Genomic DNA, 17350 nt, shown 5'->3' with positions numbered 1-17350 from the left:
AGCAACTTGGTTGAACAGGTAAATAAGCAAAGGGAAGTGCTAGAAACTTCCCCAGCTTTTCGAGTTAATGATCAACAAGTCTGTGAAGCCTGACATGGGCTGGCAGAAACAGGGAAAAGTTGAAAGTCCTTCTCTAATCCTTCACTTGGCAAAAGGATAAAAGGAAACTCATGCTCTGAACTTTTCACAGAGTGGGAGCTGACTTTACTAAACGTCTTTTCTGATACTTTCAAGGGGAATGCCAAAGATGGAAAAGAACAGGTCATAGCAATCCCAGTGGTGTTTTCTTGACCCTGGAGGACCCATTAACAAGCAGCATATAATAATCTTGTCACCTAAAATTACTATTTCCACGAGCCATTAAAAGGGACTAATTACCCAAAACAATTTGTCAAAATTAAGCCTGACAGCTTTGCTACCATAATCCTCAGATTGGGCATGGAGGGGTGCTCCTGTGGAGAGATACTTAGTGACCTAGCTGTCACCAAGGAGGATGTCGGCTAACTGACCTTAGACTGCAATGTGATGGAGCACTGCGACATGAACACAGAGCTTGATGCACCCTTGGTTGTGCCAGGGACTCCCAGTGGTTTTTCACTCTTTGCAGTCATTTATGGTCCCTTTGAGCACTGATGAAAGTTGTAATTGGAACCTCCTTTCACAAAAATACACATATGCCTATACACACAAAATATTCATGTATAATTTCAGGAGGTTCAGGGTCCCTGAATTCCACTGTGAATCCTTGGGAATCTACAGACCCCCATTGGACACCCGATTTAGCCCCATTTCTCTGATTCAGAATGGACTTCCAGGAAAATCTTCATATAAACTGTAGGCAAAGACAGCAAGGTGAGGCACAGATTCCCCCATGCACCGCAGAACCCAAACAAGGCTGGGCCTTGAAAATGACAAAGCAGCAAAGGTTAGCTTTGGAGTTTCCAATGTGGCCCTTATGACTTCTCCTCTTCCACTTATCCTGTCTTTTTCATGGTTCCCTTTACTCCTCAAGGTTTGAGTTTATTAAGCATTGTTATTTTATGTATGCCTGATAAATAAAGTATAGGAATCTCAGCAACCCAGAGCCTTTGCACTTCCTCTGTCTTCCCTGAAAAATCAATCTCAGGCTATTGGCTGCTAATCAAAACCAAGTTGAGAAAATATATATTCAAAGGGAAGATCAAAGCTAAGGAGCATAGGAATAATTTGTTCTTCTAGGTTGGTGTTTCTTCAGATGTGCCCCACTGGCCACCTGAATCACAACCAGAGCTTATTAATAATGCAGACTCTTAGGCTCTATCTTGGACCTATAGATTGAAGGATGAGGGTGAGAGAGGACAGTGATCTACATTAGGAAAAAAAAAAACCTTTGTAGTCAATTATTTTCACATTAATATTTGAGAACAATTGCTTTTTAAACATTTTTAAATTTTTGAGAGAGAGAGATGAGCAGGGGAGGAACAGACAGAGAGGGAGAGACAGAATCCCAAGCAGGCTCCACATTGTTGGCACAGAGCCCAATGTGGGGCCCAATCTCACAAGCTGTGAGATAATGACCTGAGCTAAAATCAAGAGTCGGACACTTAACCGACTGAGCCACCCAGGCACCCTTGAGAACAATTGCTTTAAAGACTTTAAACTCTATCCTGAATCAAATCATGTTACAACAACATAACTGAACCCTCGTGCTCTAGGTTCCCAAAGAAATGCTGATTCAGACAGAACCAAGATTTAATATGAACTCTATCAAGAATTGTCCCATATCTTTTGTGTTATTGAAGACACTGTCCATTATAATATAGCTGACATTTTTTAATTAAGCATAATGTTTGGATGAAGTTTTTATGATAAACTTGAAATACTAATTCAGTGTTTCCATTTTCAACTCACCTCCAGGAAACTCAGAACCAAATCTGAGTATTCAGATTTAGTATTGCACTCCCAAATGGCCTCCTTCATATTGAAAACTCCCTATCCACTCTCTTAAATACATGCCTCTATTCACTTTACCTTTGCTTAAATTATAGTAAACATTCATCCTTTATTGAAAGCTGCTGCTAATGCCTATTCAAAAAAATAGAGAATACAAGTAACTGTCAGTAGATAAATATGTTACTCTTTTATACCTTATGAAATTGTGGAGGGAGTGGGGATCAGGGGATGGGAAATCTCAGTTCTAGTCCATCTGTCTTTCTCTGTCTAGCTGGTTGCCTTAAGCAGGTTGCCTCCTTTCACTGTCTGAGAAAGGGGCAGGTTGGAGCTCAGAAGTCTCTCCCAAGTCCACACCCTCAGCTTACGCGCTTCCCATCCTCTTGCTGATGTAAGGACCATGCTGTCATCTCCAGGAGGTCCAGCTGCAGCCATGGGTTCTTGATTGTCTGCTAGGTGCTGGACTGCCAACCAGAGACATGTCAGGATGGGCAGAGGATAGAGCCTGATGTGCTGGGGGTGGGGGTGGGCTCCGGGGGGGGCACACAGGAAGCCTCACTGGGGTCATAGCGAGGAGTGGGTCACAAACAATGCCAACCATACAAGGGATTCAGTCAGTGGTCCTAAATGGTCCTCTAATATGTGAGTGTGTTGGAATAAGGGGAGGGAGGAGTTGGATAGAGGGTAGGAGAGGAGAACTAGGATAAATTAAATAAAATGATAGAGGCTTACCTTGATTAAAAATATATAAAAACGGCACCTGAATGGCTCATTTGAGCGTCTGACTTCGGCTTTGGTCGTGATCTCGTGGTTCTTGAGTTTGAGCTCCACTTTCGGCTCTCTGCTGTCAGCACATAGCCCGCTTCGGATCCTCTGTCCTTCTCTGTCCCTGACCCTCCCCTGCTCATGCTCTGTTTCAAAAATGAATGAATGAATGAATGAATAAATAAATAATAAATAAAAACACCAACAAAGTAAGAAGAAACCATTTTTTTAAGTCTTGTTTTTGTAAAAGTAATAAATGAATTACCTAACATTTATGTATGATTTCCCAGATAAACTGACTGATTTTCTTGGCAAGATAACGGCTAGGCAGAGTACTGAAAAATTGTCAAATTAATGCTTTATTTGACTCTAGCACTCACCATCTCGGCATACACTGAACCCTTAGGACTTGCTTGCTGAAGTAGCACAACTCTCTGCTCACAACTTTTAAAATAGAAACATCTGCATAGTTGTTGTTGTGAACAGACTCTATGAACTTTGTGTATTTATGGGAAGCTGCTGGGATGAAGCAGCCGAGCATGCTGCCAAGGGGCCTCCAATCAGAGCTGGGTTCAAGTCCCCGCTCAGCGGCTAATTCACTGGGAGAATTTGGGAAAGTTACTGAACGTCTCTGAGCCACAGTTTCTTTTTCTCCTGTGAGGGTGAAGAGAGCTGTAATTGGTTGCCTCATCCCCTTCTGCAATAATATTTCAAAACCCTGACTTGTCTCCATTTTAGAGTTAAGAAATGCTCCAGCTCTAGACTGAATATAATCTTTAATCCTTGTTGTAATATATTTTTTGCTTTATCAGTGATCACTGCACAGTCCCCAGAGTCCACCATCCTTCATTGCTGGGACCAGTGGAAGAATATAAAACTGAGTTAAAATCAAGATTCTACTCCCTTTCATTGAACTGTAATAAAGTAATATTATAAAGACTGACTATATCCCCAAAGTTGCCAGTATCTGTCAGACGAAATAACACTGGATTCTTCCTTTATCCTAAAGAAAAAAACCACTGTAAGTGCTGCAAACAGTTAAAGACAAAGAAGAGGATTTAAGCAGAACTTAATCTTAGATAAACGTTAGGTTTCACGTATTGCCATGCAAGCGTGTGTCAAAAGGCAGCACTGTCTTTTAAAAATGGATACAAATTGAACGTACTTATCACAAGTTCACAGTGCAAAAGGATTATCATCTTTAATCAGAATGTTAGGGGTTTAATTAAAGTAGATTTTGCTTTAAGGGAGGGACAGATGTATGCATATTACAAAATCATGGGTGAATTCATTTATGCACTATATAGTGGATTTACGTTATTCTGAAGGTTTAGCCTTTCGATGGAGAATAATTCTGTGAGTGCCACTATTTCCCTTCACCCTAATCTTTGTTAACACAACGTTGGATTTCCACTGTTCTTTTTTGGGATAATGAGATCAAGGTAACAACAGTGACTTATGGGTGTCTGTGGCCACATTTCAAGCAGGTTGTACGCCTATCAAACATCAAAGGATCCCGGGGCTAGAGATACAGCAGCGTTATTGTATGAACTTTACTGCAAGGGAAGGCTTAACTCTAAGGCTTTGCCTATTCCAATGAGGACAGTTTGGAGGTGCCCTGAGGTCCTTTAGGCCATTCTCCCGAGTCATTAATGTGGCCAGGGAATGAAGGAACCAGATGGATTTGCCATAGCCATCTTTCATGGCAAATGAGAGTTAAAGGTCATTGCTTTCATTCATGTGTTTGTTCATTTAGCAAATACTTATTGAATGCCCATAAGGCAGGTATTATTCTAAGTGCTGGGGATATAGCAAGAAAATTACAAACAAGGTCCCTGTTCTCATGGTGCTTATATTTCTAATGGAGAGAGATGCTAAGTACATACCTTCATGCATTAATATATGTAAAATAATATATAAGTTAATAGGTAAAGAAACCAGAAGAACAATGGGTGAGTGAGTTGAGTTGAGGTCATCCTACAGGCAAGGCTTCCCAGTGAAGTGAGATTTGTGATGAGATCTGATATTAATCATCAAAATAAGAAGTGGTAATCCATGTGGACCCGAGACCTCCTTGTCCCAGGGGGATGCAGAAAGATCCATTTTGCATCAGTCCAAATTCAGCGAATGACTCCTCTGAATTAGAACAATGGCTTCTAGAAGACCCTTGTTTTAACAAAAAGTTATTTATAAGTTGAAGCCATGGCCATCATGACCTTAGTATGAAGTCAGATTAGTTATCCAGTCATCTGGTAATATTAAGAGGACAGAGAAGACCATTCGAGAAGGTGATCTGGGGGGACAGGGTGGTATTGGCCATTACTAACAGTGGGAGCAGAATGGTGGGGAAGAGAGAATAGGTCTGGGAAGTCAACCCTAGCCCGTGGGCCCTGAGCTGTTTAAGCCAGGTGAAATACATTTTCCCATGTCGTTTACCACTGATATATTCTCCCTCCCTTCCTCCATGTTAAAGCAGCCGCTTGTGAAGTCTCCCTCAGCCTTCCCCCAAGCAAGTTTTTCTCGCTCATAGAGTTTTTTCAGAGCTTCACTGCTGTGGGGAACTGATGTTATGAAGCAGTGATGCAAGGTCAAACATGGTAGCATTGTACGCATGGAGTTTGGGTCTGTGTCCTGGTGGCTGATCTTCCAGGGGGCCCTGTACCAGGAATTCACCTTTGAAAACAGGGGTGTCTGAAGGAGGTGAGTCCCCGTCACCTGGAAGAATTTCAGACCGAAATACTCCCAAGAACTGCAGCGTTAGAATCACAGCTGCAACCTTTAGCGTGAAGATTGGCAGTCTGGAAGGTTTGCTCCCTGAAAGAGCTGCAGGAGTGGCTTGGGAGAGAGCTGCTAGCGGGCTGAAGTCAGCTACCAACAGCTTCGGCATCCAGCCTCGGGAAAAGGCAAATGCTGCAGGGCATCAGGAACTACAGGAAATAAGGGAGGAAGGAGTCCAGGAGGGAGCCTGCAGGCGGCAGAGAGAGCAAGGTCACAAGGACTCGCAGCAAGGACAGAAAGATCCCTCATAACAGAATCATTTCTCTGAGGGCTTGGCGATGTCCTTAAAGAGAGAAAGACCAGGGTCCAGGGTTCACAAGCTGAGAACTCTCCCTGGTTGCCAATTGATGCCTCTTAGGAAAGAACTGATGGTCATCACCAAACTGACATCAGGGCAGCACGTTTGTCAGTAGGCATTTTTTTTTTCCTTCTAAGTTAACTGGATACCAAATTCTCCATTTGCATACTATGTGGGGCCGTGGCTCAGGTGACCACTTGTTGTTTCTATAATAAAGAAATGTGAGGAGGCATTTCTTGGAGCAGAAATGTCTAAATCTGGGTGTTCCTACAGGCTGTGTGCTGATCGGACTGTTGTTCAGGTCAAGGTCAAGCTGCCGCCACCTGTTGCTCTCACTCTCACTAACTTGTGGGGAGAAAAGCAGATGCTGTTGTTTCTCTGAAAGGGGGTATTAATGATGACCTTCGAAAGAGGATAAGGATTCGTTTGCATTCTTCACCCATATACTACAAGGATCTGCATGGACATGAATTCTGAGAGATGGGAGTAGTTAAGCCTAGTGGTTCTACAATTAATCTCTTCTTATGAACTACGACTTCTTTCTAACATGTATTTTTGGAAATTTTACCATGTATATTTTGTTTATAGTATTGGATATATACATATATTTTTATAAATTTTTTGATGTTTATTTATTTCTGAGAGAGAGAGAGAGAGCATGAGCCAGGGAGGGGCAGAGAGAGATAGAGAGAGAGAGAAAGAGAGAGAGAGAGACAGAATCCGAAGCAGGCTCCAGGCTCTGAGCTGTCAGCACAGAGTCTGACAAGGGGCTCGAACCCACCAACTGCAAGATCATGACTTGAGCTGAAGCCAGACACTCAACCGACTGAGCCACCGGGGCACCCCTGTAGTTTTATATATTAAAAGTGACTGATTATAAGGACAACCGTTGCAATTAAAATTCCACTTGTGATTAAAAGACATATTAGCATGCTATAATTCTTTACGTGTTCTTTGAAGTCTGCTTCTCTGAATTCCAGGACACTAGACTCTCCAGGTGTACTGCCAATTCCACTGGCCTGGCCAAATTTGAGATAATTTGAGTATCAAAGACAATAATGACAGAAACCATTTATAACACATTGATTTGAACAAGAGTCACGAAACAATAGTAACTACCCTCCACGACCAAAAAAGAGAGCGAGGGAGAAAGAATGTGATGAAGAAAAACTTTTCTTAAAGTAGAATTCCAGCTATTAAATGTAGAGGGAACGATGGAATTGAAAAATCACCATTTTGCAACCCATGCTAAAATCATTAGTAAAAGACAGTTGGGTTACTGGGTGTTCATGCCGTGCCACATAGTCACCACAGAGATTGCTTGTTCCACACAAAGAGGGAACTTTCACTTCTCCATGGAAAGTGATGGAAGTTACCCCTTGGACCAAGTGCTCCAACTTGAAATGACTAATAGTGGGACATCTTCACATTACATCTCCCTGAGGTGGTACACTACAAAGCTTACATTACCATCAAGTGTTCTTGCCATAAGGCTGAATCTAGTGAGGCCACTAGACTTCACTTCCACCTACAGGAAATCTGCAGTAGAGATTAACAAGTGAGACTCCATGATGAAACACACAGACAAATCTAGAACATGGTATATTTAACAAGATAACAGCCTTGATGTGTTAAAAAAATCCATTGTCGTAGAAAAAAAGAGAAAAGTAGGGGAAACTCTTCTAGAACAGAGATATAACAACCAAGTAATATAATGTATGAAGTTACCTTGATAATGGGTAAGAAAAAAATCTGTAAAAGATATTTTAGGAAAATTAGGGAAATTTAAATATGGAATGGATACTAAGTGATATTATGAAGCTACTTTTACTTTCCTTAGGTTTTTGGGTTTTTTTTTTTTTGATAATGGTATTTTGGTCATTATGAGAATACCTTTATTCTTAGGAAATGATGCTGAGGTATAAGAGATAACTGGCATGATGTTTGCAATTCATTAACAAATGAACCAGCGAAAAAAGCAAATAGATGTGTGTATACCTATATTTTCACACATGTATATGCATATATATGTGTATATATATATATTTAGAAAGCATGCATAAATGTGGCAAAATATTAAAAACTGTTCAATCTTTGTTAAGTGTAGATAGGTATTATACTATTTTTTTCAATTTTTCTGAATTATTAAAAGTTTTCAAAATAAAAAAGTTGGGAAAAGCAAAAATGCATGTAAATTAATTTTAAAAACCTACTCCACTGATGCTTTGTCCTTTGAACAGTTTTAGGAATATTTTATTTTTATCGTGTCTTGATAAATTAAATTGTAACAGCAAACAGCAGCCACTACCAGGATCAAGAAAGTGGAACTTGCTGTGAAGTCCTGACTACAAACCTTCATGACCTTGGGCAACCCCTTTTTAACCCCTGAGGCTTGGTTTCCTTATTTGCATAATGAGAACAATGTTCTGCCCTCTCATAAGACATTATGATCATATTATAAACAATTATAAGGCATGCGTTCAACCCCAAGTAATATATAGTTGGATTCCTTTTTCTTCTCCTGCAGAGTGAAAATAACTTCATGAAAAAGGAGAATTGGACCTGAGGCTTTCATGAATAGCTTACCTTTTAGATCACAATTTCTACGTGTAGCCAAGGACACTGCAGATTCCGTGTCAGTATTCCTGATGCCGGCTTTATGTGCTCTCTTCAAGCAGTGAAACTTTTCTTCTCTGGAAAAGGACCACAGCGCTCCATCTAGTAGACCCTGGCCTGAAAGAGAATGGAGAACACTTAGTGGCTTGATGTCCTACCACGGTGGCAGTAGCATTATTAAAGGGCTTACTGTGGACCCAAGTGCTCTATGGCTGACTCTAACACTTGGGTCTGCACTCCTGGGAAAAATCCAGCCATCTGAACCATCCTGTCAAGGTATTTGGAGCAAGGCTGTGCCTGGCTCAAGAGTCTCTTGTGGAGAGGAGTCTCCATGGTGCTGAGTGACCTAGCTCTGGAACAAGTAACCATTGAGTGGCCGCAACAGCTAGCACTGTGCCCAGGGATAGCATGACCTGGAGGCTTTCTAGGAGATCTGCCTTTGAGGAAAATCTCAGGTTGCTTCTGTGACTGGGGAATGGCTCAGGGAGAGGTGCCGAAGGAGAAGCAGCAGCTCCAAGCCTCAGTGATGCTCCTGAAGCTACTTGAGGACCAGGATGGTGGTTTGGAGCTTGCAGTTCCCCATCTCCGTTAGGACAATGGAGCCACATACGGACCATGGACTTGTCCACCGTCTTCTCTGCCACGCGTGTCTCAAGTTGCATGCCACCCTTTTGTGATCACTTTTTCCCTTCTAGGCTGCTCTCAGTGTTCATTTAGTTTCACCTGTGTCAACTAGTGAAGCCAGAAGGAAGCCAGGGAGGGGAGCCTGAAGCTATTTTGTCTCCTCCACTGTGCATACACTGCTCCCAATTGAAGAGGGAGGATAGAAGCAGGGAGGCCAACACACTCTGTCACCATCCATTATTTGCACAGTCCCCATTTTGGCTCCCTTTCTGCTCTTGTTCTCCCTTTCCTCTAGTTTACACACCACTTCCACCGTGGCTGTCTGCTCCTCCTTGCTCCCTCCTCCTCAGTGCTGCCTGCCAACACCTCTAATACGGTGTTATTTAAGCCAATTCAAACTCAGATGTCCCAGAAGCCGAGCAGGTAACATCAGTGAGGTCTGCCTGGTCTAAAGGGAGAAGCCTTGCCTCACCTTCAGCAAATGCAGCCCGATGTGGGCTGGGGCTTGCTAGGGCTGCCACGAATATATCATTTCATACTTTTTATGTGATGTTATCTCAGGAAGCCAAAAATCTGGACTTTCATGTGAAACCTCCAGAAATTTTCAAAGTTGGCAAAATAATTCACATTTTAAAAAATACTGTGCGGGCCAAAGAAAACATCGACTCCAACAGGCTGCCGTTTGCAAGCTCTGACTTAAACCTAGTGATGACCCTCCCGGTGAAGGGGCCAGTGACCTATCACAGAGTCTCAACCCTATTAGACCCAACATTCCTCCTGCTTTATAACACATAGGTACTGACACTACTTTTACTAACCTCAGGTAATATTTGTACATAATATAACCTGTCTCCATACGTAATTTTAAACAATTTTTTTAATGTTTATTTTTTGAGAGAGAGCAAGTGGGAGAGGGCAGAAAGAGAGAGGGAGACACAGAATCCAAAGCAGGCTCCAGAGTTTTAGTTGTCTGCACAGAGATCGACATGGGGCTCAAACTCACAAACCATGAGATCATGACCTGAGCCAGTCAGATGTTTAACCGACTGAGCCGCCTAGGTGCCCCTCCATACATAATTTTTTTTTAAAGTTTACTTATTTTGAGGGAGAGAGAGTGAGAGAGAGCATAAATTGAGGGAAGAACAAAGAGAGGGAGAGAGGGAATCCCAAGCAGGTTCCATGCTGTCAGCACAGAGCCCCAAGCAGGGCTCGAACCCACAAACTGTCAGATCATGACCTGAGCTGAAATCAAGACTCAGATGCTTAACCAAATGAGCCATGCAGGAGCCCCCATATTTTTTTAAAATTCAGTATAATACCCTAAGTTTGATCCAAGGGACAAGAAAAGAAACATAATTTAAAATGAATTAATACATAGTTTGATGAATTTACACAAATACAACTACACCTTAAGATTTCTAGAAGGCCCTTCAAGAAATGGTAACAATCCTGGTTAGATTCTTTCTTCTGGGATGAGCAGAGTCTGCCCTTGAGACTGTTTTCTCCCGGCCCCTCACCCCTTGGAGCTCTTGGATTGCCAAGAGCTACTACTTGGCAATCACCTTCAATTTGTGTCAAAGTTGATTTGGGCACCCTTCATGGTTGAGAGATAAAAGAACCACTCTGAAAGCACCCATCCCTTTAGGATTCCCTCCCCCAAATATTTCTCCCTGTTTCCTGGTCCCCACTCTTCCCTGGGTACCAGATCTGTTCTGATATATAGGTGAATATACCTCAAAATGGCAGAAACATAGAGTCAGCATAATCCTTTTTTCCCAGAGTTACCAGTGTAAATTAAAGGCATAAACAGAGGTATGATTTTGCTAACATCACTAATTGCATTTTAGTATTTGATTTGTTCTTGGAGGATTAAACCCACTCTCAATATAAATTCATTATGGATGTTTCTCTGCTGCTTATTATGTCCTTGTGCTCCCATGCTCTAGTAAGTTAAAAAGACTGTTTCTGTGCCTTTTTTAATCCCCAACTATTTAATTTTCTAAAGCAGAGTTTTTAATATAAATTATGGCTTTGAATTACAAAGAGTTCCTGACAAATTTCTGTTGCTTTCCCAGTTTATAACTTCTTCTGTCTTCAAACAAATCTCCTAGGTACACAGTGCATATCTGATGAAGATTGGGAAGTGGGAAGTCCCTTTACCATAGTTGAGGAGCTCCTCAGCCAGGTCTTTGTCAAGCTCAGCACTTCAGGTGGTGATATGGTCTGAGATTACATATTCAAGCCAGGGCTTAAGGAAGGAGTCTGTGGCCCCAGCTGCTATTACAACAGACCTTGGTGCAGTATTGCAATGTGGGATTAAAAGAGTGGTTACAGAAGAATGTCACTGAGAGTTCACTTTTGACGTGTAGTATGTAATCTATTCTGCCAACACTAATTAATGCTGGTTGCTAATGATTCTCCCTATTTTCATCTTTTACATTATTTTCTTTTCCAAATGCAATTAAATAATATTCAGAACAAGCATTTACATTTGCTATCTTTCCAGATTCACATTTACAGTGTGATCAGGTTTAGATTTCAAGACAAACATGACTCTTGGACATGCAAATTAGTACCGGCCTTCAGGCTCAAATTTGAGTAAATTAGGTCAGGAATAAACTAAATGAGCCTGCCAGCAACTAGCTTTCATGAAGTGATGTGACTACTTGATATTTAATCTTCTCTGCAGCTCCTTGATTACTATAATTTCTTTGCATCTCCGTCCTCTCTTCCTTCTGATTCTTGTCACATCCACTCCCTCCCCATCCCCCCACCCCCACCCCCGCCATGTAAATTAGGCCTCCTGGCTGACCTTCCATTGCTGCAAACTCTGCCTTGCTCGTGGGACTCAGAAACTCAAGTCTCAGGGACTCAAGAAACCATTTTCTGCCAACTCATTCTTCCTGCCTGGAATGCCTTCTTGACCCACACTCTTTCACCAGATTACCTGCAACTCATTCTCCAGGTGTGAATCCATGGAGGGGGAAACGTCTGAAAAAACATCTGAATCCACAGAGGGGGAAAGAATAAAAGGCAACACAGATAGGTTACATTAAATTTCTTCAGCCCAGCTTTTGATCTAGTTTTGGATCCATTCTGATTTCTATTTAGAGCCTGGATAAGGGGATATGTATTGATAGTACCCTTGATTCTGTGTCTTAACATTTATTACACTTAGTATTTACTCCTTGCATGTCCATTGCCCGGATAACACACGAACTCTATAAAGGCAGAAGCAATGTCTGTTCACTATTGTCCCTGTAAGCCTAGCATTCTGCCTATTACATTAAAGGTACTGATAAAAATGTGTTGAATGAGTGAATGCTTTCACAGAGATGCCATAAAGCAGAGATCTGCAAACTACAATCCATGGGCCAAATTCAACCTGTCTTTATAAATAAAGTTTTATTGTAACACAGCCACATTCATCCATTTATATATTATCTACAGTTGCTTACACACTACAATGACAGAGTTGAGAAGTTGCAACAGAAATCATATGGTCTGCAAAGCCTAAAATATTTATTATCTGGCTCTTTACAGAAGACGTTTACTGATCCCTGCCACAGGGCATAGTCATATCATTCTGGGGTTTTATAAATTCTAATACTAATCAACATGCGGTCAATTTAGAAGGTTCAGGTAGAGACCCAAGGTGGGCTCTGATGAAAAAGCCTTGGTGGGTCAGATACTTTTAAAATAAGTCAAACAAGTGGCTCCTTGAATTATTCACAATGTCCTAAGAGTAGGAAAGAGATTGAGAACAAAGTTGAAAATGTGGGCATCAAAACTGATACTATTCACAGGTCATCCTGATATTTAGAGATTTTAGAACATTTATATCCAGGTTAAAGTCTCTTAAAGGTCAAAGTATTATTTAGTCAGGTATTTTATCCTCATGAAAGTTTGCTGGCTTGTCTAAGGAGTGGGAACAGCAACAGAGGAATTAGCTTTACTTCCTTCATCTCTGAATTCAATGCTGCTTAAAACAAAACAAACATTCACATCCTAGCAATAAGCTAAGAGTTCTTAATGAGGATAAAACTTCAACATGAAGGTATCTACAACAGCCCAGTGGTTTTATTTCCCACCATTTGTAGACCTCCGCTGTGATACGGGTATAGCCTGTGGGCTGGATGTATCTTGTTGCCATAAAGCAAAAGACCTAGAATTCATGACCATGAGTTGGATAGGCAGCAGAGTGCCTTGTGCATACTGGACACTTGTTCATATCCAGTGGCAGCCGCAGCAGCAAGGATGGTACATTGCACTGGCATGGGCTATGCAGAGAGATCCTTGTATCCCACACCCCCAAATTATAAGCAATCTTAATAACAGTACTATCCATTTCATTACCGAATGCACTGTTATCTACTACTTATTTGGGGGTAACAATGGATAAACAACAATCTAGAAGGATACCTCATTTAACAATGATTGCTAATATTCTCCTTCTGTTTCTAGATGGGCATCCACGGATGTTTTTCTTTATGCCACCTGTAAGGGCCATGGCTGGACCTTACCCTGTACACAGCTATGGAAAGGGCATAATCTTTTTGAACGTGTCTATTTCTAGTGAAGCATGGCTCAGTCACTTGTGGCTCTGTGATACTGGACAAGTCACTCCTCTAGTTCTTTGTCTGAAGTTTTATAAGGTTGAAATTTATCCCAAAACTATGTCATCCTGTGAGCAAAATCACAACCCTTTTTATAATCTCCGTGCAGTCCTGCCCTTCTGTCAACCAAACCTTTTCAGTTACAATGCCCTGTCTATATCTGCATTTGGGTACGTAGTAAAAGCACCTCCTCACAAGGTCTGCTCCTGGAGAAAAGATTTAAAAAGAAGGAGGTTTCCTCACTGCAGAAGCACATGCATGGCCCCTGACCAGCCAGCCACCTGACCAGTGGAGGAGGAAGGGCGGAGGGGAGGCTCTGGGAAAACAGTAGGAAGCATCACCTGGCCCTTCTCTAAAAGCCCAGCCTGATCTTTTCTGGTGTGTTGATGAGGAAAAGATCCAGACAAGAAAAGGGGTGTAGTCACTGATAGGAGCTAAAACAAAGTATTCCCCTGGAGGTATGAAGTCTGCTTACTTAGCTGACAAACAAGGCAAACCTTAGTGATTAATTTTTCCTTGAGAGCACGTATTTCTGTCACTTATAAAATTCCTCAGCCTCAAAACTTATACTTATCCTCATCCATATTCTCTAGCAATTCTCCCAGTCTTCCCCTTAAGAATACCTAAGTCCATCTGGGCAATAGGCAGTGTGATCTCTCATGCCAGGTTTCCATGGAGAAAAAAAAAAAAGGAAGATAAAAAAGAAATACTTCTTTAGATTTCTTTAATTTTCTTTAAATTTAAATTTTTATAAATTTCCTCAAGGCCAGCCTGACACTTTCTAGCCCACCTGGGTCTCTGCTGGTCTCTAAGTATGTTGCTGTATTTTGGCAGCCACCCTGTATGGAACAGTCACTTGGATTTCATAGTAGAAACCAACCCATCTCACCTATTCTCCCTAATGTACCAGTTCTGATAACGGTAACATCACAGCACTGGGCATGGTGCAGTAATTTGATGAGTTCGTGAAGCATACGCATAATAAAAATGGAGGGAATGCCAATGCCATGCTGTTGAGAGAAAAGAGAAAGTCATTATACATCTTGCAAACTGGTACATGCACAGGACATATTTTCTTACTTCATTACAAGTTAACAGCCCTTAGATAAATTTACATAATCATTATGACTTTGCCAAAGCTGAGGAAAACGTAAGTCAGCTCTAACTGATGCCTACCTGACATGCTGATAGATGTGTCCATCTGTGAGGATCAGACAGAGACATCTCCCTGCCAGTTACAGAGTTCAGCCCTCATTGTCAAGAGCAGAAGGTGGGGATAGCATGGTGTACTCGTGTGTCAGAGCATGGCCGTTTCTCATCTCCCTACTGGGTTCTTTATAGTGAGCTTTTGAAAAAGAGCTTTTTGCAAGATTGACTTGATTCTCAGGAAATATAAATTTGGCTGCCATGTTATTAGTCCTCTTCTACTGTACTAAGTGAAATAGTAAATCCATTTCATTGCTCTCATGTGGCCTTGTTCATTTGCTGCTAATTCTGTGTGAGCTCTGAAAGGTATGAGGGTAGAGGTGTGGTCTACATCCATACCTGACAATTCGGTGCATAGGCAAGGCTACATTGCTATACATCATGACCACAACGCCTATTTCCATCATAACCCTTATTTTCCTTAGCATTTGCTACAACAAAATCCACATCACCAGAATAGGGGGTCAACATAGGTTAGAGGATTTAGGGACTCCTGGTGGTTACAATATGTTCTAATAACTCTCCAGAAAGATTGTATTGAAATTTGTAGTAGCTGCAGCTGAGTTTTGAATTGGTGGTGATTTCATTTCTAACATAAACATTAGGGAGTCAAATGTGTTCTTCAATGTATTCACCTCTTGAGCACAAAGACTTTGTATGTGGAACAGCACCAGGGGTATCTTGGCAATTAGGTGATGCCTGCCACTAATTGCAACCGTGACCATGATGTTCTCACCTGAGTTCCCTCACTGTCACCATCAAGGATATTAAACTAATGGGGCACCTGGGTGGCTCAGTTGGTTAAGTGTCCGTCTCTTGATTTTGGTTCAGGTCATGGTCTCTTAGTTTGTGCGATCGAGCCCTGCAATGGGCTCTGTGCTGACAGCTTGGATCCTGCTTGGGATTGTCTCTCGCTCTCTCTCTGTCCCTTCCCCTGCCACCTCTCAAAATACATAAATAAACTTTAAAAAAAGAAAAAAAAAGAATATTAAGCTGTGGAACGTTTGAATCTCTGGGTTCACCATTTTTGGTTCCCAATGAACATGTCCTGACTTCCAAATGCATTGTAAGCCTCCTAGAGACATGAATCAAATCTGTATTAATTTGTATGTCCAAGATTAACAAGTCTGGGCTTTGGCACTGTCTCTGCCACTAATGAGTAGACTCTCTAAATCTCATTTTCCTCAACTATAAATTAAGAGAATGAACTATTATTTCATCTATTAGGTTCCTTCTAAATCAGATATGTGATAGGTTTATGATTATCACTTATTATGCAACATGGTAATAAAATGACAAATGGGCTTATGTGTTCCTGAAAAAGTCTCTTTCTCTCCCCCACTCGCTTACACACACACACACACACACACACACACATCCTCAGCAGCTGCTGGGGAGAAAGACTTTTTAAAGAAGGTATCCCAACTGGAAATCCTCTGTCTGCCTTAGTAAAGGCCACTTTTAATTGGCAGACTCCTGAACATGACACACATTTCAGGTCTTTTTCCCAGACAGGACAGCAGGATCAGTCTAGTGCAGTTTTTCTTGCTCTGAAGTTTTACTGCTTGTTTATGATAGTTTCATATTTATATAAACAATTACTTTTTTGTCCTTACTCATTTACCGTGAAAAAAAGGAAAAACAGTTGTAGTCTAAAAGTCAGGCAAAGATGAGTAAAAAAAAAAATTGCCAGGATCAGAGAATATTCATCTAATGTAGATCTCCTATAATAGTTAATGAACAAATGATTAAATGAGTGGATTCCCCCGTTTGAGTCCCCAAAGCAGTTCTGAGGCATTCATGGCCCAGAGGGGAGATCAACTTGGCTACACCAATTGACATTGCCTAATTTTCCCTTCTTTACTCCAGGCTTCCAGCCAAGATGGCTCATCTGTCCTTCCTCATCTGTCCTTCCATCGCCAGGTGCTATTGAGTGACTGATGGACGAAGGCTATTCCCTGGTTCAGGGGCCACGGGTAATTCAGCTCCTTAGACTTGTCACACGTCTGCAGTGGACTCTTCCCCTCTACTCTGGCATGCCTGGTGGTGCCCCTTAGGAGGGCCACAGTGTCCAGACACATGACAGACATAGAGCCGTGGTTTCAGACCACAGGCCTGTGGCAGACAGACGCACTTAGAAAGGCGAGCTGGGTGTTCACGTATATCCACTCCCTTTATGCATATGCTGCCCTGAGTTGAAGAGGGAAGTGGTCTGTGTTTCCTTAAACTGCAAATCGTTCTGCTTTCATTTTGTGTTAGGACACTGTGTGTGTCGGGAGCTGTTAACATATTCCCAATACGGAGAGCAATTCACAAGAGCTTGTGAAAATGCATTAGCAGCTTTTCCAGCGAGCTTATTATAATGTTAAACAGCACACTTTGACAATCCTGAAAATTGGCCCCTGTGTACAAAAAGCTCAACATTCCCAAAGCTAACTCAGGGATAGAGAGAAAAGTGCTGGTGGCTTAATCAGTTATAAATTAAAGAGAGGAGGTGTGCTTTGAGGGTGTTCTTCCC

At 41.7% G+C, this 17350-nt stretch overlaps 1 protein-coding gene across 1 annotated transcript; it reads right to left on the bottom strand.

Annotated features, from left to right (window-relative positions):
* Positions 1-798: 798 nt before the first annotated feature.
* On the bottom strand, positions 799-15289 carry UPP2 (uridine phosphorylase 2). The gene is made up of 4 exons (XM_045475133.1): positions 14516-15289; positions 8357-8503; positions 2804-2840; positions 799-901 (listed from the first exon to the last, which is right to left on the bottom strand). The coding sequence occupies exons 1-4, from the start codon at positions 14604-14606 to the stop codon at positions 799-801; spliced, it is 378 nt and encodes a 125-aa protein (XP_045331089.1). The 5' UTR covers positions 14607-15289.
* Between the last annotated feature and the right edge of the window lie 2061 nt (positions 15290-17350).

The sequence above is a fragment of the Leopardus geoffroyi genome, chromosome C1 (assembly GCF_018350155.1).
Source record: "Leopardus geoffroyi isolate Oge1 chromosome C1, O.geoffroyi_Oge1_pat1.0, whole genome shotgun sequence".
NCBI classification, from domain to species: domain Eukaryota; kingdom Metazoa; phylum Chordata; class Mammalia; order Carnivora; family Felidae; genus Leopardus; species Leopardus geoffroyi.
Note: the sequence above shows the minus strand (reverse complement) of the source record. Positions and strands in the feature narration are given on the sequence as shown.